Source organism: Canis lupus, chromosome 24 (genome assembly GCF_011100685.1).
Source record: "Canis lupus familiaris isolate Mischka breed German Shepherd chromosome 24, alternate assembly UU_Cfam_GSD_1.0, whole genome shotgun sequence".
Classification (NCBI taxonomy): Eukaryota; Metazoa; Chordata; class Mammalia; order Carnivora; family Canidae; genus Canis; species Canis lupus.
In genome coordinates this window covers 32,484,429-32,511,465 of record NC_049245.1, presented here as the reverse complement: position 1 = coordinate 32,511,465, position 27,037 = coordinate 32,484,429, and the positions used below count along the sequence as shown (strand labels likewise).

Genomic DNA, 27,037 nt, shown 5'->3' with positions numbered 1-27,037 from the left:
CTAGAGAAATCGGGCTCCAAGCAGGGGCTCCTCACCTGCAGGAGTACATGTGGTTCTTTCTCACGCTCCTCCGGAAGAAGCCCTTGCAACCGTCACAGCTCGAGGCACCGTAGTGTTTCCCTGTGGCCCGGTCCCCACAGATGGCACACAGAGCGCTGACCCCCAGGCTGTTGGGTGCGTTGAGGTTGGCACCTTCGGATGGGGATGTGTCTGCACCAGAGGAAACAAGAGTAACACCTCAGGACAGGCAGGAATTCACTTCCCAGAGGCTCTGCTCCCCTGATGGCTTAGATCCAGAAGCCAATATGAGCATTGTGGGGATCTCCACCACAGGGCTTCAGCCTCATCCAGACCCAGGTGCTGTTCCCACTCCCTCAATGACCTTGAGCAAGTCCCTTGGCATTTTGGAACTCCTATTTTGCATCTATTACTTAGTGATGGTTGTGACATGGCTTCAGAGTCCCTTGCGAGGGTGTGCTTCTCCATGGTAGAGGCTGCAAGGCCGTTTCCTCTGGGAAGTAATGAGAACCTGGCCACCCACTAGGATGCATCTGACTCTTAGGGACCCCAACTGACTGGGCAGAGGGTGCCGTGGAAGGGACAAATATTCCCCTATCATCTGCTCAGAACCTGCTCAGGTCCTGTCCCTCATTTCTCAATGTACCCAGAGGCCTTGAAAACTCTCCCAGGGAATGGGAAGACGCACATAATGGCCCATTTGTCCTCCTGGGAGGGTCATGGCAAGGTTCTGGGCATCTTTCAAATACCACCTGTCTCAGAGGCAAAAGCTTGCATCTGTATGAGAAGGGTGATAAGAGGCAGGTGGCAAAGATCGTGGATGAGGTGCTTAGGGTCCTGGGTGCTAGTCCAGATGCTGCCCCTAACTCACCTGTGACCTTGGGCAAGTTTCTTTTCCTTGCTTCAGGTCCCCTAGGCCTCAGTGTCCCTACCTGTAAAAGGCAACCAGTTCAACTGGTCTGGTTGTTTGCCTTTTGCCTTTTTTTTTTTTTTTTTTTTAACTTTCAGTAGCTGAACCATACTTTTGTAAGCAGATCTTCCATCAAGGATAGACCTCTTGGAGAAGATGATAAACACCATGGACCATCTCCTCAGAAAAATGCGTGCATATGCACACCATGCAGGCATATGCACACATGTTTTCATATATCTATGACTCCGACCTTGAATTCCTAGGGAACACCCCACTGAGAACTGGAGGGGGCATCATGCTGCAGTCAAGAGCACACACTCTGTAGTCCTTCTGCCAAGCTTAAGTCTGAGTTTGCCCACATCTTAGCCGTGTGACGTTAGCTGTAGGAGTTTACTTCTCCATGTCTTTGCTTCCTTGCATGTGAAATAGGGAGCATAATAATCCCCTAAGACTGTTATGAGGATTCACTGAATCAATGTATATGACATGCTCGGTACATAAAAAGCACAGTATCAACATTCACGAAAGAAAATCTTTTCTGCAGAATCAAACCCCTGGAGCAGATGATGTTCAGCCTCCAGGAATAAACGGACACCGTCGCATCTCATCTCTGCTGTCGCCTGGCTGACATCTCGTGGATTCCTAAGGGTGCCCAGAGCTCAGCCCCCTCCACTTGGTGAATTATTCCCGGAGATGGGGATAATTGTTAAGCCATGTTGGTGCCCTTTCTTCCTCAGCCTCACCTCCCTCAACCCCGGGGGAGATATGACCCCACAACTCCTGGCCATTCAGGTGGAGGCTGGGGGCAGGCGTTCCTACATCCTGCGCAGAAGGGGCTGGGTGCTGCCAAGTGTGTCACCTCACTGCTGTGTTCAGCAGATAGGTCCCATTCTCCAGGAGAGAATGCCAAAGCTCGGAGAGGACCAGTGATGTGCCCAGGGTCATCATACTCCTGTTGAGTAGAGGTGCCAGGTTTACAGCCCAGGTGTGCTGGATGATTCTGGCCCATGCTGCCCTTCCTGGGGTGGCAATGCCAGTGGAGAATGCAGACCTTTCTTACAGATGCCCAGTGTTCTGGAGACGACCCATGTGGGGCCAGGACCAGTTACCAGGGCTGAGTACCAGGTGCTTCATCTTACTTAATCCTCTGGTGAGCTCTGGGAGGCAGGTGCTATTATTCATTCCCATTTGACAGATAAGGAAACAGAAGCTCAGAGAGGAAAACCTCTTGTGGAGTTCACACAGGAAGGAAGGGTCCATGCCAGAATCTGAGCCCAGATCTTTCTGGCTCCTCAGTTGGAGGCTGTCATATCTACGGGACGCCCAGCGGTGGCCTCCACCTCAGGCGCACACAACTCCTGGGAGGTGCAGGCTCTGCAGGGGTGATGGGGCTGGTCCCAGGGAGTAGTCTGGGGCTGGGCAGTGGCCAGGAGTGTGACAGTACATAATGTCCCTGTGGGGTCACACGACACCCTGCCTAGTACAGAAGCATCTTGTGTACCATTTCCTGTTTCTTTTCCCCTCAACTCCCTTACATGGACACCCCAAAAAGCTGGCCAGCCAGCAGGCCTGAAGTGATTAAACCCATTCTGCAGAAGATAGGCTAAGAAAAGGGATATGACGTGTCCAAGGTCACACAGTGAGTGGGTGGCAAGGGCAGGTTAGCACCAGGTGAGGAGGCTGACATGGGCAGGGCAGTCACATCTTTCTGACTAAGCCAAACTAACCACAAGCATTACAGACCTTGGCTGAGCCACAGAAGGAAGGCAGGCGGCAGGCTGACCTCGGCCACCTGCCCCCCACCTCTCCTCTGAGGCTGGCCTCTGGAAGCTACCTGGCTTCCAGGCTTCCTCCCTGCCCCTACCTCCTTGGGGAGGAGAACCTCCCACCCCTGCTTCAGATGAGCTCTTGGTGATGTGGGAGCAAATATATAAACCTGGGGAGAGACACAACGTGGGCAACAAAATCTGCGCAGAGAGAAATGGACGTGTGGCTCCTGTGAATCTCCTTTGGCAAACGGCAGTATCAAACCCCTGCGCGTCATGTGTTCATGACCATGTTTACCGGACAGTACTGATCACTCCCCAGTCCAGGAATGCACGCCTATACACAAGCAGGTATAAACAGGGGCCCAGGACAGAATGCCCATCTAGGACACATGTCCAAAAGGCAGAGGGCGCACCAACACAGATCCACCTCCGCAGCACAGCACATGTGTGCGAACATCCACAGATACACGTACACACGCTCACTGCTGCTCACATACATAAGCAAGACAAACACACAGGCACCCCCGGGGACACCAACCAACACAGACACGGTAATCAAATACGCATGGAAAGTGACACAGAACAGGCACACCCAGACAAACTAACACAGACGTGCAAATGATCCCCAAAGGTACATACGTGTTTGTCAACACAGCACCCCCCACCCACACACTAGTGCCCAGAAACATGCGCGCACTCCAAGGAGAGGCCATGGGGACACCACAGCACACACTGCTGATTGGCATCTCATTGAACAAAACTTCCCTAAGAATTCCATTTTATCCTAAGTGGGGCGTTCACCCCAGGAAAGTCCCAAAGACACCCAGTTGTGCCCCCATCCAGCATCTCTAAGGACATAACATACCTTTCTACCTCTCTGGACCTAAGCCCAAAGGGTTCAAGAAGGGGCCTTAGTCGGGCCCAATTATTGGAGCCAGACACCAAGAGGGAGTTCACCATCATGTCACCGCCCGCTCCCAGGGACAGGCTGAGCAGAAGTAGCCTTGGGGTAACAGGGACCAGCCCGGCCAGACAGGAGAATACCTGGGATCGACTGTAGCTGGAGAGCTGCCCACGCAGGCCTCCCCTCACCCAGAATGCCTCTGGTCACTGTACCTGAGCACACCTGTTTCACCTGGAGACACCTGTACTGGCCTACAGGCCCGACCTGCCGTTTTCGATCACTCTTCTCCCAGCCCAACGCTGAGTGCCACAGATCCGCTCCCGTGTCTGGGCATACCTGTTCCCGAGCGGCGCACCTGGGCACACTCGCCCCCACCTACCATTGCCCATCGTCAACACCTGCACGTTCTCGAACTCAAGGGTGGTGTAGGCTGGGTCCAGCGCGGCACTGTAGTCAGCCATGTCCATGTCGACGAGGGTTTTGGAGAGGCGCATCCTCCCCTTCCACACCTCAGCCGCTCGCCCTGCCCAGGATGACCACCCCAGAGGCTCGGGGCAGAGCCCTGGCCCCCGCCCTCCGCCCTCCCACTGCCTCCTCCCAGGGGCCCTCTCTGCCTTCCTGCGTTTCAAACCGTCCTCTGGGAGGATCTGCCGGGAGTCCTGGCCTAGCCCCTGCGGAGGGGTGGAGGCTCTGCCTGGGAGGGGTGGGGGTTAATGGTTAATCGGCTCCCCCACTGGTGGATAGGCTGGGCGGGGCTGCCGGGATTTGGCTGTTTGTTGGTTTCTGGTGGACACGGGGGTGCTATTACAGCACTTGGGGCCCCGATTCCCTGACATCCAGTTATGGATTTCTGTAAGACAGGCACACGAACTCGCCGCCACTCCCTTGACCCCTGACTCAGCCACCCCCCGTCGAGTCACGGTCACCCCAAGTCAGGCATCCTAACTGATGCGCTCAGACACTGACAGCCCACCGCCTAGATGCCCTGACTCAGTAACTTCCCAAATCATTGGCTTCTACCCTCAATGCTCTTGAAGAGATAAAGCTGCCTTGTGGCACATGAATTAAAGACCTAAATCCCAGGCCCCAGACACCAATCTTCTAGATCCTCCTTCCGGGAACTCCCAGTTGCCCACCTTCCGGGGGGGCGGCAGCACGGACTCACCTGGGGTTCTCCTCCCCTGCTCCCTACCAGCCCCCCACGGCTTCTCAGGGCCCGCCAGATACCATCTCCCATTGCCATCCCGACTCCAGCTTCCTTCCCCCGCCCCCCTCAACAGCCAGAGACCTGGATTACACTCAGGCGCCTACCCCCTACCAAATCATGACTTTGGGTCAATGATTCTCCTCTCAGAGACTCAGTTTCCTCCCCTGTAAAAGGCATAATCGACCTCAAAGGATGGCTCGAGTATTAAAGGAGATGGTATCAGGCAGCACTTATCAAGCATCCAAGCCTCCTCCCCCCACCATTCTGTCTCTATCTCCCTCTTCTCTCCACCCATCGCCTCCTTCGGAGGAGCCTTTCCTTGTGGGCCTGTCACCTGAGCGGTCGCACGGGGCCCCTCACTTAGGTCCCCATGTTTGGTTTAATGCTTTGCAATCAATTCTTCAGGATTTCTGCAAGTTCTGCTACTGGTCCTGCCTGCCTTCTACGAGCGTTCCTGGGAGGTGAGGTCGCAATGCAGGACGTAGAAAGCATGGGCAAGGGCAGAAGGGCCTAGACTCGGGATCCTGGGAGCCTGTCCTCCTCTGCCAGCTGGAGCAAGCTGGTGAGCGGGTTAGCAAGCGGCGAGGGGGTGAGTTAGTGATGGAGGGGACGGAGGAATGAGCCAGTGAATTAGTGAAAGGAAATGAATCAGTGAATGAGTAAATAGGTGACAGGGTTTCTCTGTGGGTAAATCAAGGGGAGAGGTGGTGTGTGTTCGAGGGTGGGCAGAGGCATCCTCCTCATTCTTCCAATTATTAGAAGTCCCTTCTCTGCCCTGGGTAGCCTTGTTCTGTCCCCTTCCATCTACCCCTCCAGGGCTGAGATAGGGAAGTGATCGTTCTGGAAGAGAAGAGAGACTTGATTTGGTGTCAGGAGACTCAGGCTTAGGAGCTAGCTCCGTCACTATTCGGATGACTTTGTTCAAATCACATCTCTCTCGGGGCCTCAAGTGCTACATCTGTAAAATGGGGAGATCTTGGCCCACTTGTCTGTTGGTCAGGACAGGACCCCCCAAGGAGGGAGAACCCAGAGAGGGAGGAAGACAGAGCCCCCCACACATAATCTGCATCTAGAGATTTGATAAAGGCCCGAAGGAGACTTCAATTCCTGGCAGGTCCCTCCCGTGCCCACTCGGGGACATCTGACTCTGGCTCCAGTAGCCAAGACAGAGCTCAGCTGGGCAAGAGACCTGACTAAGGGATAAACACAGAGGAGGAAGGACAGCTCTGAGGGCTGGCCCCAGGTCCTGCCACCTGTCTGGCACCTGTGATGGGCCAGACACAGCTACTCCTCTCACAAGCCAGCAATATTTGGCCTCCACACCTAGAGTCTCGTCAGTTCTCAGAGGCACACGCTCTCGTTACCAAAAGTGAGATGTGATTATTGGTGTGTCAGAGTTTCGCTGGTAACAAAAACAGCAAGTTTTCAATCTCGATCGATGACATTTTAGATTGAATTAAATAAAGTCTATGGTCAACTGGGGTGAGTCATGTCATGCCACACACAGGACCCATTACACATAAGAACCACCAAGGTAGACAGTCCATATATGACAAGCTACCAAGTACATAAAGCATGACATGAACACTTCACCAAACACACAACACGCATGATCCTCTGCTTCTGAGTTACAGTCTGGAAACCTGTTCCATACCCCGCCCACGTCCCACACATCACAACCTCCTCTGTATGCAAATCTATCCACTCTTGGACTATAACTACTGACACATGAGCTTCCGTAATTGATTATATACATGATTTATTTCACCCTCAGCCAACCCCAAACTGTATCTTCTAGATACATTCCCTCATATGAACAACACACCGCCTGTAAGATCTCCTAGCTCTGTGATCTCAAGTAAGTCACTCTATTGAAGCCTTGGTTTCTCCTTCTGCAAAATGAACCTAACTTGTAGTTTATCGTGAAGGTTAAATAAAATAACATAAGGGTTGTTAGCCCCCCCTTCCCTCTCCCCCCCACCACTCAAGAGGGTAAACCACAGGCCTTGAAATCAGAAGGAGCTAGGTCAAAATCCAGGCGCTGCCAACTTCCCAAAACTGACATCAAGTTCCGCTCCTCCTAGCCTTAGTTTTGGCATCAGATAAATGGGTTGATAGCTTCTTTGCAGGGATGGTGTAGACATTAAATGACCAAGTGTAGGCATCTGGTGCAACAGGGGCAATTATCATCGCTGGTGGTTGACTCCTTGACGCACTAGTCATACAATTGGTGGCAATCAGGACCCCTGCTCAGGAGAACTCCTGGGGATGGCCTGCCCAGCCATGGACAAACCCTTGCCTCGGTGCCATCAGCTCAGCAGCCACTTTTGCTCTCTGCCCTGCCCCATGGGCTATCTGACCCCACTTGACATATGGTGGCTCTTAGCAGATAACAGAGGACTTCAGAGCTCATGGAGAGGTCCAGCTCCTTCATAGCATAGATGGAGAGATGGAGGCCTCTAGAAGGGCAGGAGGGCTCATTTAGGGCAGCCAGTGGGGAGGGGTTGCCACAGACCCAGCTGTGGGCAGGGTGCTCAAGCCTCTGGTGTGGACAGTGGTTAAGAGCGCTGCCACTCTGGACCACTTCATTTTCCTTTTAAACTATAGTAATGGCTAATGTTTCTGGAGAGAGCCTGTGCTAGGCCCGGTGCTAAGAACCTTCCACTCTTCCCATCTTATCCACTCTGCTTTACAGATGACAAAACTAAGGCCCAGAGAAAGAAGGGACTTGCCTAAGCCCACACAAGGGGGACTGTGATCTGAGCCCAAGGCTGACTCCAGAGCTTAATAAGGGCTTCACCCCCTATGTACTGCTTCCCTCTGGGAATTCCAGAAAGAACACCAGAGTTCTGGAGCCCTGGAGCTGGGGACTCCATCACATTACTGTCCGGAGCTCAGGGATCTGAGGAGCCAAGGAGCCTGTCCCTGGTCACCTGCAAGTTCAGAGGCATCCTCCAGACACTGGCCACCCGAGGCTGCCTGGCATCTCAGCTTCCTCTGGGCTCTTACCACCCCACTATCTCTGGTCTCTCCTCACCCCGCCCCCACCGCCTGGGGAGTGGTGCAGGGAACCCGGACTTATCAAGACAAAGAACAAAAGTCGTGGGGGAAAGAAGCCAAGAGCCATCTCCACTCTGGGGTAGGGCCCTCCAGTTTCGCCCCTTTGAAATTTCAAATTCCAGTTTGTGGACAAAGTCCTAAACTTTCTCACAATATAGGTCCCCAACGACTGACCAAACTCCAGTCCAGGCAGCCAGCAGGCCCCGGGGCTGGTGTGGCCCTGCTGTTTCCCTTGGCAGTGCTGGAGTCCAGGGGAAGGGTCCTGGGCCAACCAGGGTTTGCCGGTTGCAGCCTCACCCCACAGGGACCCCTGCCTCCCATCTGAGAGGACAGCTCTCTTCCTGGAGCTGGGATCTGTCGCTTGCTGGTGGCAACAGCAGAAAACAGGTAGGCCCCTTCCCTGTTCTGGGCATCTTCTCTCCCCCTTGAATTCCTAAAACACTGCCCATACCACCCTCCTTGCCTGGATAAGGCTACATTGGCTTAATCCAGTCATGACCTCCCAGAACCTCAAGACTGAAAAGGGTGTCTCAGCCAACCCACCCATTCGGTGGATGGAAACACTGAGGCCCCCAGGGTAGTGGCAGCTGGCTGTAGGTTGAGCCAGAGACCTCAGGCCTCTCCCTGAGCCCCAGAGGGTGGAAGGGACCTGCTCAAGGCCGCACAGCGGTAGAAGGCTGGGTGGAGAGGGGCTTTGCCTTCAAAAGAAGACCTCAAGCCCTGTGAGGACTCCTGTCCTTCATCCCAGCCCTGGCAGGTGCCTCCTGGGGACCCGGCACGGTAGACCGTTAGTTCTCTCAGTCGCTGATGGCCCCTGGGTTGCCACGGGAGGACTTCCGAGAGGAAGATGAGGGAGCTCGGGGCTGAAGGCCAGTGGATTTGGAAGGAAACAACATTCATGTGGTTAACTGATAACCCAGCCCCATCCTTGGGCCCCCAGAAGCCTCCTTCCTCCCTGTCCTCAGCACGATTAAGACGAACTTACTTGCCTGCTAATCATTGCTGAGCCTGTTGATTTTGCCTTAAAAAATTAACTGGGCATGAGTTTGCGGTTTGCCTCACCCCTAACCCTGAAAAGGCCTGGGTGGGCAGGAGGCCACCCGGGTTATGCAAGAGGCTGCTGGCCTCCCCACGCACATCCAGCGCCTCCTCTCCTGCTCTCCAAAGGGTAGGTTTTGCTCAAGAGTCAACAGTCTGCTTGTTGCCCCTGCTCTAGGTCCTGAGCAAATTTGCTCTGTTACCAAAGAGAGAGATAAAGGCAGCTGGGGGGGCGGGGGGGGGGGGGGCTTTACAACAGAGATGCAGAGCGGCAGCTTTGAGCACAGGATTCTAGAATCCTGCATGGTCAGAGCCCGGGGAGTGCTTAGGAGGATGTGCGCCCACGGCCTTTAAATGAGATTCGAGGCTCCCAGGAGCTGAGGGACCAATGCCCAGGCCCCACCTCACACTGGCGCCTCTTTGCTGTCCTCCTTTTAACATTTCCTTTGAAAGGTAGAGCCAGAGCTGATGACAGGACAGGAAGGGTGCCGGACCAGCCTCAGCCCCTCACTCCCGATGCAGATGGGGGGAGGGGGGCAGGATGGTCCGGGGACAGGAGGTTGCCCAGGTGTTTAGCATCTCCAGGTAGCCTGAGGAAGACAGGGGCCGTCTCCGGACTCAGTGGTGTGTTCTGGACATGAGTAAGCAAGCCGCCCTGCTCTGCCGTGCACCCCCTTCCCCTGGCTGGCTGGAAGCAGGGTGGCCGAGAGCCACCTAGAGCCTGGGGAATCCACCCGGCCCGGGGCCTGCGGGCCCTCTGAGGAGCAGCCCTGAGCTGTAAACCAGAGGCTCCAGGTTAGAACCTCCTCGGCCTCGTCCTCTCTCTGGAAGCCTCAGGCCACAGAGAGAGACGCAGGGCCCTTCCCTGAGTCGGGACCTCTCGTGAATCTGTTCCCTCACCTGTGATTGGGAAAAATAATACCTACCTCCCAGGCTGGTTGTGAGGATGAAGCGGAGCGCGGACAGCCACGACTGGGGCTGATGCAGCTGTTTGGGGGGCTTTACACGGGTCAGTGCATTATCCTTACAACCAATCAACAAAGCAGGCAATAGTTTTAGCACCATTTTACAGACCCGAGGCACAGAGGTTTGGGCCGTGTGTCTGAGCTCATTCAACGTATAAGGAACAGGAGCGGGGATTCCAACCTGAGTGGTCTGGCTCCAGAGTCTGTGCTCCCAACCCCGGGGCCACCCTGGCCTTCCAGGGCTGACACTCGGTGCCCAAGGCAAGTTGGCCAGGATGATGACAAAATAGGCTCCATCCTGAGGCCCGTGTGGGCTTTGTGCATGGACTGTGAGGGCTGGAGAGGCCCTGAGAAGGAGGGCACGTCTCTGGGCTGGGGTGGTCAGGGATGGATCCTTGGGCAGAGGGAACATCCAGAAGCGGACAACGTGGTGGGTGATGACAGGAGGACAGGGAAGCCGCTCTGGCCAGAGAGCAGGGCATTGTGGGAGACGCTGACCACAAGGCTCAAGAGTTAGGGTAGAGTGGATGGTCTGGAGAATGATCAGGAGGGAAGCCAGGAGGACTTGGGTCTGTGTGGGCAGGGCCTCCCTGAGGGCTGCCTCCTGCTAGGTGGCTTGTGACTTCTGGGCTGAGGCTGTTGTCATCCCCCTGTTTATGTCCCTCCTCCCTCCTGGTTATGTTCCTGACTTTATCTGCACAAGTGACCTTCGGAGTTAGATGGGGCCTACTCAGCCCCTATGGAGCCTGAAGGATGATAGCAAGCCCCTGCCTGGCCCAGACCTTGGTCATGGTGTAAGGAATGAACCCCTATCCCAGGAACCACCTGGGTCTCCCTGCCCACCCTCCCCTTCCCCTGCCCCTTGTACTGAAGGGCCCCAGGGATTTGCCTGAAGGTCACTGAGATGTAGTGTTTGGGAGTCCTGAGACTCAGGCTAGGGTTGCTGCATACAGTTGTACAGGTTGCTCACTGCACAAAAGTTCTTTGTGCAAGAAAGTGAATCAGTGTGGAAATCTGTTCCATTTATCAAAGCAAGTGTCCATGGAGATTTATCTGCCCAGAAGAGAGCGCCTCTTATTTTCACAAAGGCTCCATGAGAGCCCTGCCTCAGCATTGCTTCCAGCCACTGTGTGACCTTAGGCAAGGTCATTTCCCTCCTTGGCTTTGGTCTCCTGTTTGAAAGATTGTCTAGCGGGGATCCCTGGGTGGCTCAGCGGTTTGGTGCCTGCCTTTGGCCCAGGGAGCGATCCTGGAGTCCTGGGATCGAGTCCTGCGTCGGGCTTCCGGCATGGAGCCTGCTTCTCCTTCGGTGTCTCTGCCTCTCTCTTTCTCTATGTCTATCATGAATAAATAAATAAATCTTCAAAAAAAAAAAAAGAAAGAAAAGTTGTCTAGCTTAAAGCAGAGATTCAAATCTGATAGTGAATCCGAATCACCTGGGACCTTTAAAAAAATACTGATGCTCAGGCTCCATCACAGACCAATGATCAAATCTTGGGATTGGGGTGGCTGGGTGCTAGGCATCCATATTTGTTAAAGTCTCTAGGCGATTCTGATGTGCAGCCAAGATTGAGACACACTATGGGAGCTAGAAAGGCCTAGATATGCATCCCCGTTCTGCGACTCACTAGTTGCAACTTCAGTGAGGCTCAGTTTCCCCAACATCCCCCATGGGAACGATGATAGCTTCCTGGTAGACAGAATCCCGATTCAGTGAGATGATATTCAGACAGCGCCTGGCACTGTGGCCGGATGCAGGGAGCTCCTGATTCTTGGTACCAAGGACCATTATTTTGCTACCGACAAAACGAGATTGGCTTAAAATAAAGGGCCTTTCCAGGTCAAAAATTCAGACTCAGAGGCAGGCTTTCTCTGTTCTTTGTGTCAAGTCCTCGTACTTTGTTCTCAGCTTTGGCCGAATGCCTTTCATATTATTGAGGCAGGTGCAATTATTATTATTACCACTTGATGTTTTACCTATTTCGTTAAAATTTTTGAATTATTATTTTTTGAATCCGTACTACATTCACGTGGCTCAAAAAGCAAAACAAAACAAAACAAAAAGGTGCACGTTGAGAGGTCTTGGTCCCCTCCCACACTGCCCACTAGGCCACTGCCCCTCCTCACCACAGGCCACCACTTCTCTCACTTCCTTAGCCTCTTGCACACTCATTTCCTGCCAACCCAGCAGTATAGGAGGCCGTGTCTTAGCACCCTTGCCCCACGCACTGTTCTGCACTTTGCTTTGGTCTCTCATAGCAGGCCGCACACTCTTCCACAGCATTGAGAACAAGCTTTGAGGAAGGAAGGGTTATTGTCTCCCTTCACCAGCGAGGACACTGAGGCCCAGATTGCTGAGTGTTTGAGTTATCTCTACCTGGCTCCAGAGCCGTGTTTATCCCCTGCCCCAATGTGGCCTTCCAGGAAACCTGGCCCAGTGAGCTTTGGAGCCTGACCTAAATCTCTCTGGAGCTGGCCTGGCAACAGGTAGGGTGGGAGTGGGTTGTCAGGGCCCTCACTGTGTCGGACCCCAAAGAAACAGAGGGGAACAAAAGAATGTCTAAAGTCATCCAGATGGTGACCCAGCTGGGAAATGTCCCCTGGATGGGGACAGTTAGGACCTGGTGGCCATGTCCTCCTTTGGAGTGGAGCCTATCAGGAACTCTGTGCCAGAGTCAGGCTGTGCAGGAGAGGCAGGGAGGATCAGGAGGAGGAGCGGGAGGGAGGGGAGGGAAGCATGGCCAATGGGACAGGCCCAGGGGAAGGAGACTGAGGGGACCCCCTTCCTGGAGGTCAGGGAGGAGCATTTAGAATTCAAGGAGGAGGGAGCAGTGCCATCTTTGCCAGTGTTTTCTGCTCAGGCAACCTCAGGGCTGCCTCTGGATTGTCCACCTGCTTCTGTTCACTAACTCCTTGACTTTGGCCAAGCACTCACTTCCCTTCTCTGTGCCTCAGTTTCCTAAACTGCAAAACAAAGATTAGGTAGTTGGTCTTTAGCTATAAGACTCTGTGAGGCTCTCCTCACCTGGATCTGCCACCATCAGAATGGCATCAAGGACCCTGGGCCTTCCTGGGTTGGGGGCTAAGGGCGCCAGGCCTCTAACTGCTCCAAAATCTGGACTCCTCCCCTTGGTCCCATGTCTCTCTTCCGCCACCCCGTCCTCCTCTCCAGGTAGAAGTGGAGTCGGGACCATACCTGGGGGGTGCTGGGGGAAGCCCTGGCCCCAGTCTGACATCCTCCTCCTGGTGCTATGGGGTCCCGCACAGTGAGCAACCTCTTCATCCTTGAGGGGGCTCCTGCCGCCACCCTGGCACCCAGTACCCTTTGAGGGCTGCCAGGCAATGTTAATCTCTTAATACTGGTCACAATGAGATTTCAGGGACGAGAGGAGGCGGTCTCCATGGAAACGGTGGACCCGCCCAGGACCCATGCAAGGAATTAGCCACAGGGCTCAGCAAGGGGGTCCCGGAGACCCAACCCAAACAGGAGTAGGAAATACAGCAGCCTCGACTCCTGGGTCCTCCCCGGCCCTCCCGTCGTCTCAGAGGGCTCGAGACAAGCCATACCCTTCATCCCACCTCAGTGTTCTCCTATTAAGTTGGAGGAGCCATAGTCACAGTGATGGCCCTGTCACCTTTCTGAGGCTGTTTCTTCATCCTCCAATTAGGGTTCCAATCCTTAACCCAGGAGCTTTTCCAGAACAGTACAGGCTTCAGAGTCTGTCAAACATGAGCTTGAAGCTCAGCTTTTCTCACTCTGACTGTAAACTCAGACCAGGCATTTCATTTCTCTGAGTCTCAGTCCCCTCATCTGTGCAATGGGCACAATAATACCAACCAAGCATCGCCACTGTGCCTGATCGGTGGGTAGGGATGCTCAGTGAACGAGTGTCCCTCCTCAGCTCTTTCTGACAGCCCCCTCCCCCCCCAGCCACTGGCAGCTTTCAGAATCCCACAGCCTCCCCTTGGCTCTGGCCTTTGCACATGCCAGGCCTTCTGCCCAGAGCAGCTGTCACACCTTTCTTTTCTCCCCTTCCCCCCCTCCAAGTCCCATCTTCATCATCTTCCTCCTGCAGGCCTGCAGGCTCCTCCTCTGTGCCCACACAGCCCCCAACACCTTACACCATCGCAGCGTAACCAAATGGTGGCTCCTGCCTCCTCCATTGGACTGTGTCCCATTTACTGTGCGATTCCCAGGCCCCAGCTGGAACTTCACATAATGGGCGAGTCGGATGAGGGAAGAGAGGAAGGAACTCATCCACGCCATCATTTACCATGTATTCACCACCTCCCATTGCCCTGCTGGTGTGGAGCCACAGCTGTGAAGCCAACAGGCAAGAGCCAGCCCCCGCTCGGTTGCGGTTTTAGCAAATCAGAATACAGGGTGGCCAATGACACTGAAGATAAACAATGCATGTTTAGTATAAATATGTACCAAATAAGGCAGGAAGCATACTTACACTTAAAAAATAAGTTGTTGTTTATCTCAAATGCACATGTCACTGGGCACCGTGGAGTGTCTCTGGGCCTCCCTCCTCCCTCCGTCACAGAGCTTGGATGTTGGTGTGGAGGCGTGATAGCCAGATAGTAAGCAAGGAAATACATTTTTTAAAAGACTCGAATTTCAAATGGTGATGAAGTGCAGTAGCAAGACCATCAAACAGCAGGTCGCGCCAGGGCCTGGGGATGAGAGCTGGTGGCCCCGAGCCGCAGGGCACAGTCCTAAGCTCCAGCGAGACCCTCCTCTGCAAAAGTCCTTTAAGGATCCGAAAGGGCGCGGTGGAGAGAGGGGGGCTCCGGGGGCCCGAGGGCGCCGTGGACGGAAGGGGCGAGGCGGCGTCTCCTCCCATAGACCCCACAATTTTGCATTTTGGATCCGGCCCTTCACAAACCCTCGCAAACGCGCTACCCCAACCCTCGCTCAGCCACAGTCCTCTGCGGAGCTGGGAGCCAGACGAAGGGGCCAAAGGGGCCGTGCGGAGGAGCGCGGCCACCAGCGCTGGAGCTGGGAGTCCTAACACGGTCCCCCACCCCGCCCCGCCGTGGCCTGAGGGCACAGCGCAGGAGCAGCGCCGCCGCAGAACCGGAGGGCCTCCGGGAGGAAGCGGCCCCGACCCGCGGCAGCGCCTCGCTTTGCGCATCCCGGGCTCCACCTAGTGGCCAACGCTGGACTGGCGCTCGGCAACTTCTCCGCTCCCTCGCGGGCTCAGCCAATCAGAGGGGAAGTAGCGCTACAACCCCACCAATCACAGGCCGAGGAGGCCCGACGACCAATCACGACTCGCTGAGTTTGCTGCCGAGCCCGCTCGCGTCCCGCCCATCACACCCGCCCTGGGCGACCGCCCCGACCCGGGAGTCGGGCCTTAACACTCCTCACGTCTCACAGCAGCTAGGAAACGTGTATTCCCCCCGCGCCGGCGCCTGTAAGCAGGCTCCCAAGCTTCGTGCCGGCCCCATTGGAAGTCTGCATTTACATTCGGGGGCGTTTATGTATTTTAATATTGAATGATAGTAAAAGCATTAAATTAAAAAAATTAAAATTAAAAAAGCATTAAATACCCCACCCCCCACCCCAGTCTAAAAATTAAGGTAGTTGTCTGGGAGAGTGGGGGAAAGTATGCTCTTTGGAGTAGACACACCTGAATTGGAGTTTAGTCACTAGGGTTTGAAGGCCAGTTCGCTCACGCCCCTTTCCTCATCCTTTGAAAAAGAACAATAGCAATCCCACCTACAGTTGTGGTTCATCACCCCATCCCCATCTCCGATATTCAAACCCAAACCCTGGGAGTCACTGTCTTTGTGTTCTTCCTCCCATCCCTTCTGGATCATCAGGAAATCCAGTTCTTGCCACCTCCAAATGGATCTCAGATTTCCATCGTGTTGTCCTCCCCACACAGCCAACCTGGTCCACGTCAATGTAATTTCTGCGGGTCTGCAAAAGTCTCTGCACTTCTATTCTCGCAGGTGCTGGCTCCCCTATCACCCACTCTTCACCCAAGGGCCAGGGATGATCCTCACAGGTCTGATCAGATCAGACCTTACTGAAACTTCTGTGGTTTCTCATGCACTCATAATAAAACTGGTACAATGCAAAACTCCTCTAGACTGTGAGGTCTTGATGACCTTGTGTCTCTATCCTTACATCTCCAACTCCATTTTATTCCACTCACTCCAATCCCAGTGGCTGCTGCCACACTGGCCTTTCATTTGTTCGTTTTTCCATCTCAGGATCTTAGCACATTCTTTTTTCTTTACCTGGAAAATAGTCCTTTGGACCCTATCCTTGAAATCCTCTCCTTTCCAATTCCCTTCTCTGCATAGCTTTTCAAAGTAGTGACAAAACCAAATCCTATCCCTGCCGAAGCCCACACTGCTGCATCTACCTTCAGGGAACAAAGAAAACTGGACCACACAGTTCAGCCCACACTGCTTATGAAACAACAGCACTCCCATCTAAAAGAAAGCTTGAGTTGCTGCCTCGGAGCAGTATTGGCTTAACAGAACAGTGTTGTCAGACTGTCTTCTCGTTGGTAGACCAGAGTCCCTTGTCTGAGAACAGATATGAAGGCCACTTGGGGAGGCTGGTCATAGTGGTCTGACTAATCAAGTGACTCAGTCTACCTTTCTAGACCCGCTCCTTTATTCATAGCCTATCTGTGGGCTCCTTTATTCATAGCCTATCTGTGGGCTGTTCTCAACAGTTCTACTTCTCTCATCTCAGGCACATGACCACTTTCTTGCTTCCTTTGAAGTTAGATGTGACCACATGGCTTGTTCTGGCCAATGAAACAAGAGCAGAAAGAGGTGTGTCACACTTGGGCAGGAGCTTGAAGAGCCAGCGCTGGGGTCATAGTGGAAGCAAGTGTGGATATGGAGTCACCAGGATGAGGAGTGCACCCTGTGGGCCTCTGATGGGCAGGTACTGTAGGTGATCGATATGCTCAGCAGTGTTAAGCCAATGAGACTGGGACTTTTTGTCACTGCAACCCAGCCTCACCTAACTTGACTGACTCTGATCTTTCCAAAGATCACTGATTTTCCTGTGATCATTATGATTGTTGTCATATCTGAAAACCACCTGTACTATTACTTAATATTTTTCTTACATCAACTCACTTGCTTTAATTCAAATTTATTTTCAGAGGAAATGATTATTTCCAAATGAAACACTAGCATCATAAGTAGAAAGCAATGGGGAAATAAGCAGAATGAAATAAACCATTATACTATATAATACTGTTGCCTTTCAAGACTTTTGGCCCTTGGTCTATTGTCTCTTTGTTTAAAAAAAAAAAAAAAAAAAGGAGGTCCCTAGGTGTGTGGCAACCTTTTGGACAACCCCCCCCCCCCAAAAAAAAAAAAGCTGGCTGAGACTGTCAGATGCTTGGAGGCAGCACAGTATAGAGGCTGAGAGCACAAAATCTGGAGCCTGGCTTTCTGGGCTTGAGTTCTGGTTCTGCCACAGACTGTGTGACCTTAGGTGAGTTACTTAACTGTTCTGTGACTATTTTTTAATTGGCAAAATAGGGATGATAATGATATGTATGTCATTGGGATATTATGGGGATTATCCGTGCTAATATACAGAAAAGACTTAGAACTATGCCTGGCACACAGTGAGTTTTGCACAGGTGTGAGCTATCAAATAATGGCAGGATCAAGATCCACATGGATTTGAGAAATGTTTGAACTCCATGAAGAGGAATAAGAAATCCTCCACATTGGTTGAAAATAAATCATCTGGACAGTGTGGCTGGGGAGAGCTGCCTTAGTGGCAGATGACATGACTAAGTTCTAGAGGTTTCACTCGGCAGCAGCTGCCCACACCTCTCACCTGGTTTCATGTGACATCAGGGAGGAGGTAGTGCTCAGGTCAAAGGAGCTAAGAAGTCCTCTGTGTCCTCCCCTTAAAGACCATACATGTGACACCAAAAGCAAAGACAACAAAAATAAACAGGTGGGACTATGTCAAACGAAAAAGCTTCAAGCCATCAGCAAAATGAAAAGGCAACTTATGGAATGGAAGAAAATATTTGCAAATCATATATCTGATAAGGAATTAATATGCAAAATATATGAAGACCTCCTGTGTCATAGGATGAAACAGGATGAGAAAACCATGTCTTTTGAAGAATAATTAAAGAAACAAAGGAGGGGCGCCTGGGTGACTTAGTGGTTGAGCATCTGCCTTGGGCTCAGGGCGTGATCCCAGGTCCAGGGATCCAGTCCCCCATCGGGCTCCCCAAAGGGAGCCTGCTTCTCCCTCTGCCTCTGTCTCTGCTTCTGTCTCTGCGTCTCTCATGAATAAATAAATAAAGAAAGAACCAAAGGAGTTCTGGGCTGGCTGTTGGGGATGAGGAATGGGGAAGCGTGACAGAGTGATCAAGGCCACTGCTTTTGAAATATCAGTGCTGCCATTTACATAACTGACTTGTGAAAATCATATGCTCTTTAAGCCTTATTTGCTTCATCTGCAAAATGGGAATCAGTGATAGGACTTGTTAATCAATTGCTTTATGGAATAAATGTGATAAACCTTATAACCTGGCATATAGTTCCCTATCATATACTTCTGTTACTTAAGTCAAAATACTTTCCTTTGGGAAAGAATGCATATCTCTTCTTATAGCCCCAGAAAACAGGCCAGGACCAACAAATGAATGCTCCAGAGAGGAAGGTTTTTGCCACAAATTAAGATTTTTCTGCTAGATACAGTAGTTCTACCAGGGGAGAAGCTGCTTTATTAAGTTGTGAGCATCTTGTCACTGGAAGCATCAAGCCCAAGCTAAGTGACCACCTGTCAGGAAGGATAATGAAATTTAACCAAAGGTTAAATCACAGTAGCATCTCCCAGGTACAGAAGTCTTAAATAAAATTTGAACAAAACCAAATCCGTGTTGGAAAAACTGGAGATCCACCTGCAAACAAATGAAACTGGACTCTCCGCTTACACCATTTGCAAATACTAACACAAAATGGATCAAGACCTAAACATAAATTCTAAAACTCTTAGAAGAAAACATAGGAGAAAATATTCATGACACTGGATCTGGGAGTGATTTCTTTGGATACCACACCAAAAGCACAGGAAACAAAAGAAAAAATAGATTAATTGGACTGCATTGAAATTAACAACCTTTGTGCACCAAAGAACACTATAACAATGTAAGAAGGCAATAGCTGGAATGGGAGAAAGTCTTTGCAAACCATGTGTCTGATAAGGGGTTCATATCCAGAGTATGTAAATTCCTACAACTCAACAACAATAACAAAAACCAGATTTTAAAGTGGGCAAAAGATGTGAATAGACATTTCCTCAAGGATAAACAAATGACCAAGAAACACATGAAAAGATGCTCGTACCACTACTAATCATTAGTGAAATGTAAATCAATGCAAAACCACAATGAGATACCACTTCATACCCATTAGAATGGATAGTATTAAAAAAAAAACAGATAATAACAAGTGTTGGCAGAGATAGGGAGAAATACGGACCCTTTTGATCAGCTGGTAGGAATATAAAATAACTCAACTACCATGGAAAGCAATATAGCAATTCCTTAAAAAATTAAAAATAGCATTATCATATGATTCAGTAATTCCACTTCTCAGCATACACCCAAAGAAATTAAGAACATGGTCTGAAATATGTTTTATACCCATTTCATAGCAATGTTATTCACAACAGCCAAAAGGTAGAAGCAACCCAAGTGTCAATTGACCGATAGCAAACAAATATGTGTTTGTGAAAAACAAACAAAATGTGATGTACACACAAACCAAAAATGTGATATATACATATAATGGAATCTTATTCCCTTCTTTTAAAAAGAAGGGAATTCTGATATGCTGTAACATGAAGGAACCTTCAGGACTTCATGCTAAATGAAGTAAGCCAATCACAAAATGACAAGTGCCATTTAAATGAGGAACCTAGAACAGCCAAATTTGTAGAGACAAAAAGTAAAATGGTGGTTACCAGAACTGGGGAGAAGAGAGGCGTGGAAGGTTATTTTCTAATGGGTACAGACACTCAGTAGGGGAATATGAAAGAATTCAAGGGATGGTTGCATAACAGTATGAATATACTTAATGCCTCTGAATTGTACAATAAAAAATGGCTAAAGTGGCAAATTTTATGTTTTTTGTATTTTACCACAATTTTTAAAGTCTCAGCAATGTATAAAATATATATCTATTGCATCATGACCAAGTTAGGTTTATCCTAGGAATGCAAGAATGGTTTAACATTCTGGAGAATATTTATTTACGAATTAGCAGATTTAGGGAGAGAAAAATGTGACTTTCTCAGTAGGTGCACAAAAAGCAATTAAAAATACTCAACACCACTTGAAAAACAGACAAAATTTCTAGCTTACTTAAAAAAAAAAAATTAAAACCTCGTAAAAGCTACCTACCAAAAATCCAAAGCAGATATCATGCTTAAAGAGGTCAAAGAGTCCCTTTAAAGTGAAGAATAAACAAGGTTGTCCACTGGCAGAGGCTGTGAATTGTCCAATATCATCTAGTCTCCTGATCTTCCTTTGTAATAGAACTTCCATTTTCCTTTGATGCCCTCCATCTATTTCACATAGATGCCCTCCCAAAAGATTAACGTCAACTTAGGTGAAACCACACACATATGTTTTGGTAAATGAAATACAATCAGAAATGTAATGTGGCAGCTTCCAGGATCTTTTCTTAAAGGACAGCTGCACCAGGACTTTTACTCCCTTTTCTCCTTTGTCCCCTTGCTTGGTCTTTCTGTAACAAGGACTTGTGGCTGGAGCTGTGGCAGCCATCTTGGACCATGAGGGTGAAGACCTCACAGAGATGAAAGAGCAGAAGCTGAAGGGCCTAGATTCCTGAGGGCTGCTGTGGGGAAGAGCTGCCATCCTAACCTTAGATATTCTACATCTGGACTTCCACAGAACTGAGGAATAATCTATCTTGCTCAAGCTATTATTATTTTGTGCCTCAGCTACTCACTGACAAACTAAAACCCTATCTGATATGCACATTATTACTGCTTCTATATGATATTTTACTGGAGGCCCTAACAATGCAATAAAACAAATTAAAAACATGCAATAAGAGAATTTAGCATTTTCAATACATTAAAAGCATTTGGTTTGTGTACACTAACATCAAGAAATGAGAAGATTCTGTTTTAAAAATTACAGTAACGAAAAAAAAAATAAAAAATAAAAAAAAATTAAAAAAATAAAAATAAAAATAAAAAATAAATAAAAAATAAAAATTACAGTAACGATTATAAATTATCTAAGAATGAATCTAACAAAAGACTTTGGATTATTGAAATGATCTAACTTTATTAAAAAACATAAAAGCAGACCTATATAATCAGTGTGTCATATTCATAGCAGAAGGATTTATTATGTAGAGATGTCAGTTCTTCCCAAATTAATCAATAAATTCAGTGGAGTTTCAATTAAAAGCTCAATAGTACAAAGCCACTTAGCACAGTACTTGGCAAATTGCAAGTACTCAAAATATGGTAGTTGATTTTACTAAAATCCAGTGAGGGAGACAAATATACCATTGGTCCCAAACCTTTTTTCTGTCCTATTCAGCATTATCCTAAAATTTATATAAGTGAATAATGAGAATAGACAAGATGGTTTTTAAAGAACTATACTATGAGAAAGACATGCCGTATAATATAGAAAGCTGTAGGTACACTGTCAAACATGGTAGCTACCTACCAGCCACATGTGACCACTGAGTATTGGAAATGTGGCTGGTTCAAATTAAGATGCATTGTATGTATAAAATACACATCATATTTTGAAAACTATGTATTAAAAAAGAACAAGAAATATTGTTTTTTATTGACTAGATGTTGAAATGATTACTGAAATTATATATATATGTAAAATCCAATCTATATATAATTCAATATATATATATATAACCCAATATTGGATTGTATTGGATTAAATGAAATATATTAATCAATAATTCCAACCATTTCTTTTGGGGGCTTTTTTAAAAATTAAACTTTTTATTTTAGTAAATTGTGGATTCACTCACTTGGGTTAAAAAAAATTTTCTTTATTGTTTAACTGTGGCTATTAGAGACAGGTAAGTGGAACAGTATACAGAGCCTAGAAACAGATCTACGTGTATTTGGAAATGGAAGAAAAAAAGAAATGGCATTGCATGCCAATCAAGAAAGGATGTCTGGAAAGAAAGAAAATGAAAGAAAGAAAGAAAGAAGGAAAGAAGGAAGGAAGGAAGGAAGGAAGGAAGGAAGGAAGAAGTCATGAATCCTTCCTACACCTCCAATCCTCCCTTCTCCCGCCCTCACACTCCCTCACTCCCCGCACTCCACTCACCTACCTACCTCCACCGCCAAGTCCTATTTAATAAATGGTGTGGGACCAATTAGTTATCCATCTGAAGAAAAATATAATGGTGTCTCTATTTCATACCACACACAAAAATCAATTCCTATGAATAAGCATCTAAATGTGAAAAATAAAACTTTAGGGGGCAGCCCTGGTGGCTCAGCGGTTTAGTGCCGCCTTCAGCCCAGGGCCTGATCCTGGAGATGGAGTCCCACGTCGGGCTCCCTGCATGGAGCCTGCTGTGTCTCCCTCTGCCTGTGTCTCTGCCTCTCTCTCTCTTTGTGTCTCTCATGAATAAATAAATAAAATCCTTTTAAAAATTTTTAAAAAAGAAAAAGAAAACTTTAGAACTTGAAGAAAATATTTAGTATAATAACTTTATGGTCTCAGGGTACTGCAAGATTTTATGGACAAGATGCAATAAGCACAAACCATAAAGTAAAAGATTAGGAAATTTAACGACCTGATTTGTAATTTAACCAGAATGTAACTTCCGCATAACTCTAAACTTCTGTACAACAAAAGAGACTCTAAAGAAAGTGAAAAGACAAGCTGCAATCTTATCAAAGATATTTTCAGCTAATATAACTGAAACAGGATTTGGATCAAGAATAAACAGTGCCTGGGGCCCCTGGGTGGAGCGTGAGACTTTCCACCTCTGGGTTGTGAGTTTGAGCCCCATATTGGGTGAAGGGATTACTTAAAAAGAAAATCATAGATAGATAGATAAATAGATGATAGATAGATAGATAGATAGATAGATAGATAGATAGATAGATAGATAGATGATAGATAGTTCCTTCAGATGATAAGAAAAGTTGAATAATGTAACAGAAAAATGGGCAAAGGATATGAACAAGTACACTCCCAATACAAACTCAAATGACAAAAAGAGCCTTTCTTTCTCTAAAGGGTAAATACAAATTCTCATATTACATTCATCATCTCTCAGAATCAAGTGCTAGTGAGAATGTGGAGCATCCAGAAACCCTAGACGCCGCGTTTTGTTTTATTAAGATTTTATTAATTTATTCATGAGAGGCAGAGACACAGGCAGAGGGAAAAGCAGGCTCCTGCAGGGATCCTGATGTGGGACTCGATCCCAGGGCCCTGGGGTCACAACCTGAGCCACAGGCAGATGCTCAACCACTGAGCCACCCAGGTGCCCCTAGACGCTGCGTTATTGAAGTGGTTAGTTGGTGGGCAAGATGGAGCAGTTTACGAATCTCTCATCAAAGTGAAAACACCCAAGGCCTGAGATCCAGAAATTCCATGCCTACGTGTCATCCTAGAGAAACCCGCAGCCACAGGTATAAGAATGTTCTTTGTAGCATTGGGTATAAGAATGTTCTTTGTAGCATTGTTCAAAGTAGCAAGAAATGGAAATAACTCCATTGTCAAAACCCAGAATCAATACTTGGGACGTTCAGACACAGCATTTTCAGTGAGTGACCCAGTGCTACTTGTGTATGCATGGGAAGATCCAAAAAGCTATTATAGGAAGGAACAAAAGGAAGGTGCTGAAGAATACGGACAACATACCATTAGAATACATTTTTTGGATTTACAGAATAATAGTATATATTTTTTACGCTAAACAGCACAAGTTGACAGTGGTCACCTCCAAGAAGGGTGACAGGAAAAATAAATAAATAAATAAATAAATAAATAAATAAATAAGAAGGGTGACAGGGTGATGGGATCAGGGAAAGGTACAAGGGAGCCTTCAACACTAAGAATAATATCTCACTTCTCATTAAAACAAAAAAAATGAATCCAATGAAAAAATGGTCATGCAGTAAGATTTCACAAAACTGAGTGATGGGCATGTCGGTTTCACAATGTCGTTCTCTATACTTTTCTGCATGTTTGCAATATTTCCAACTTAAAAGAAAGGAAGGATATTATGAAAAAAATAGCTTTCTATCTACTAGCAACAGACGATTTGAATGTAATTTTTTAAAATCATACGATTTAAAATACCTAAAAAGCTGGGACACCTGGGTGGCTCAGCAGTTGAGTGTCTGCCTTTGGCTCAGGTTGTGATCCCGGGGTCCTGGGATCGAGTCCCACACTGGGCTCCCTACTGGGAGCCTGCTTCTCCCTCTGCCTATGTCTCTGCCCCTCTCTCTCTGCATCTCTCATGAATAAATAAATAAAATCCTTTTAAAAACTACCTAAAAAGTTATTATTTTTTAAATCTAGGAGTGTATCTAAGCTATTGCATTTCTCTGCTTGTGGGCGGGGAGAGCTTTCATGGGTGTTAATGTTTTTTAAGGGGCTCTGTGATGAACCATTGTGGGCACTCTAGAGGCCTCTCTTGGAGTGCCCAAGGCACTGTCATGTGTTAAGGGCTCTGAGAAGTGCTCAGTAATGAAATCAGCGCAACTTCTTTCAACACTAAGAATAATATCTCACTTCTCATTAAAACAAAAAAATGAATCCAATGAAAAATCCAGCTTTTTCAAACAACTAACAATAGAATCTGTCTTGTCTGAGTGGCCTTGGGAAAGTCTGACCTGGTGACCTCCCTGGTCTCCATTCTAGTTCTGGCTCTGCCACTAACTTGCTATAGACTCTGGCCAAATCACGTTTCCTCTTGGAGCTTTGGTTTAAGATATAACATGGGTATGTGTGAAGTTTAGACTCTAAGATTTCTTACCTATTTCCAGATCTAATACCTTGTATTGGAGCTCCGTGTTAGGATGACATTTCCTCTTAATTTTATTCCTCCTCTCTCTACTAACTTTATGTTTGTTTGTTTGTTTCTTTTAAGCAGACTCATGGTAGGAAAATCATGAAAATGCACTGAAGCAAAATAAAAAATGATTAAAATGATCCCACCTTGCCCCTGTGGACTTTTTCCCAAAAAGTGTGATGATAGCCTCGCATTTATGGAGCACTGATGTGCAAAAGCACTGTGCTAGGATAGGTCTGTCCTTATCCCCATTTTACAGAGGAGACTGAGGGTCATGGAGGTCACCTATCCAAAGCATACAGCTTGCATAGCTCTAAGCCAGGTCTTCCTGACTCTGTAACAGGTTCGAAAGCCATTACCAGACAAGACCTCTCCATTGGAAGGGGGTTCTTCATTCCTGCCAAGATTCCTTTTCCCTCTTACTCCCTGAGTCCTTCAGGATTCTCTCATCCCCCCAGGGGGGCTGTGGACATTATCTCTTCCAAAAACAAAGTCTGTGCCTTTGCCATAGAAGGACCTATGTCCCTCCCCCTCAACCCGATCCCCCTTATCTCTGGGAAAACTATGACTTGCCCTGGAGAAAGGGGAAAAAATAAGCCTCTCCCCACCCCAGCTCCACCCCCAAAATCACTGGATTTGGGGTAAATTGGGCAGGCTGGAGACAGAAGAATGGGTGTGTAATTAAGTTTCAAATTGACTATTGTTTTATGTGAATGTCTGATAAAGAAAACACAATGGCTGCCAGATGAGGGCTGGGAGGTGAGATTTCCCAAGTGGAGACTTCTACAAGACAGGACTGGAGTCCTGGAGCCTGGGTCCTCCAGACGGACAAGCAGGCAGCAAGGGGTGGGGACACCGGAGATAATTGTGGGGAGGAGAGAAGAGCCAGCCAGGGACACGAGCCCAAGAGGTTTGGCTAGGACCAGTCTCTTCACTGTGGGACATGGAGACAATGAGTTAGCAGTGGCCTGGGTCACTGCTGTGGCATCCAGGGGGCTAGAGCAACTGTTCAACAGGAGTACAATGGGAGCCACGTATGTAATTTGAAAAGTTTCAACAGCCACGGTAAAAAAATCTATGAAATAGGAGAGTGCTCTCACAAATAATGAGCTTTCCCTTGGTCTTCGCAATCAGGGGTCCCCAACTCAACTGCCCTCAATGGTATATGGAGCAGATGGCACATATGCCAATCTCACACTTCCCTGAAAGATGACCAGGGCAGCGGACAATGGTTTATGTTCATTAGCATAACTTTAGTGTAGGGGTATTAAGGAATGGTGGGGACTGCAGCAAGTTAGAGAAAGCACACCCAGGCCAACTTCTTCCAGTCGATTCTTGCCTCATGGCTCTGGGGGACCAGTGTTACTAGAGCCTCCCGTTTTTTTTTGTTGTTGTTGTTGTTGTTTTGCTTTTTTTTGAAAGGAGCAGAAAGTTGGGATTTTTAAAGGTGAGGGGTCAATTCAAATCATATTCAAAAAACCCCAAACTGGGTGGGCTGGATTGCAACCTCTGATCTCCATGAAACCCTTGACCATGTTTTACAGAGAAGCAAACTAGGTTCGGAGTGGTTAAATATTTTCCCTACTCATATAGCAAAGACAAAGAACTGGCTCTTCTGGTCATTTCTGCTACTTCTCCTACTGACCAACATTGATTTTTTTTTTTTTTTTTCACTATCCTTACTGAGAAATGGACTAGGTGCCCGGTTCTATGCTGAACCAGGAAACCATGAGGGAGGTACCGTTTATGATACCAGATTTAGAGACGGGGAACCAAGGCTCAGAAAGGTGGAATTAGATTGCCTGAGATCACACTGTGGGGCTTTGAAGCTCAGATCTCTGATTAGAAGAGTCTAGATGTTCCCTCTGGCAATACTTCTTCCACTCCCCAGCACTGAGGAAACTCAGAGACCAAGGAGCCTGGTAGTTTTTACCCTGGAGCTACTCCAAAGGGCCTGGGGGCTACAGTGTGGGGGGCTTTTTGCACCTCCACACTTGGTTTAAACCGAGTGCCTCCATCGTATCTTTCCTATGAATTGACTTTGGGGTAAAATTCTGTTTGAAGAGAGACTACCGCCATTTTTTGTTTGTT

The 27,037-nt window shown here is 48.4% G+C and overlaps 1 protein-coding gene across 9 annotated transcripts in view; it reads right to left on the bottom strand.

Moving 5' to 3' along the window:
• The window catches only part of HNF4A (hepatocyte nuclear factor 4 alpha), a 60,533-nt gene that overhangs the window by 21,579 nt on the left and 11,917 nt on the right, over nucleotides 1-27,037 (bottom strand). For 2 of the 9 annotated variants that reach the window (XM_038572392.1, XM_038572397.1), the window contains exons 1-2: nucleotides 3,984-4,268; nucleotides 36-210 (exon numbers count right to left, since the gene is read on the bottom strand). In XM_038572392.1, the coding sequence (XP_038428320.1) occupies nucleotides 36-210; nucleotides 3,984-4,098 (290 nt within the window). In that variant the 5' untranslated portion in view covers nucleotides 4,099-4,268. Of the gene's footprint in view, nucleotides 1-35; nucleotides 211-3,983; nucleotides 4,269-13,070; nucleotides 13,205-14,334; nucleotides 14,919-27,037 lie in introns of those variants that run through there. The other 7 variants (XM_038572394.1, XM_038572396.1, XM_038572391.1 and 4 more) reach the window with 7 other exon arrangements.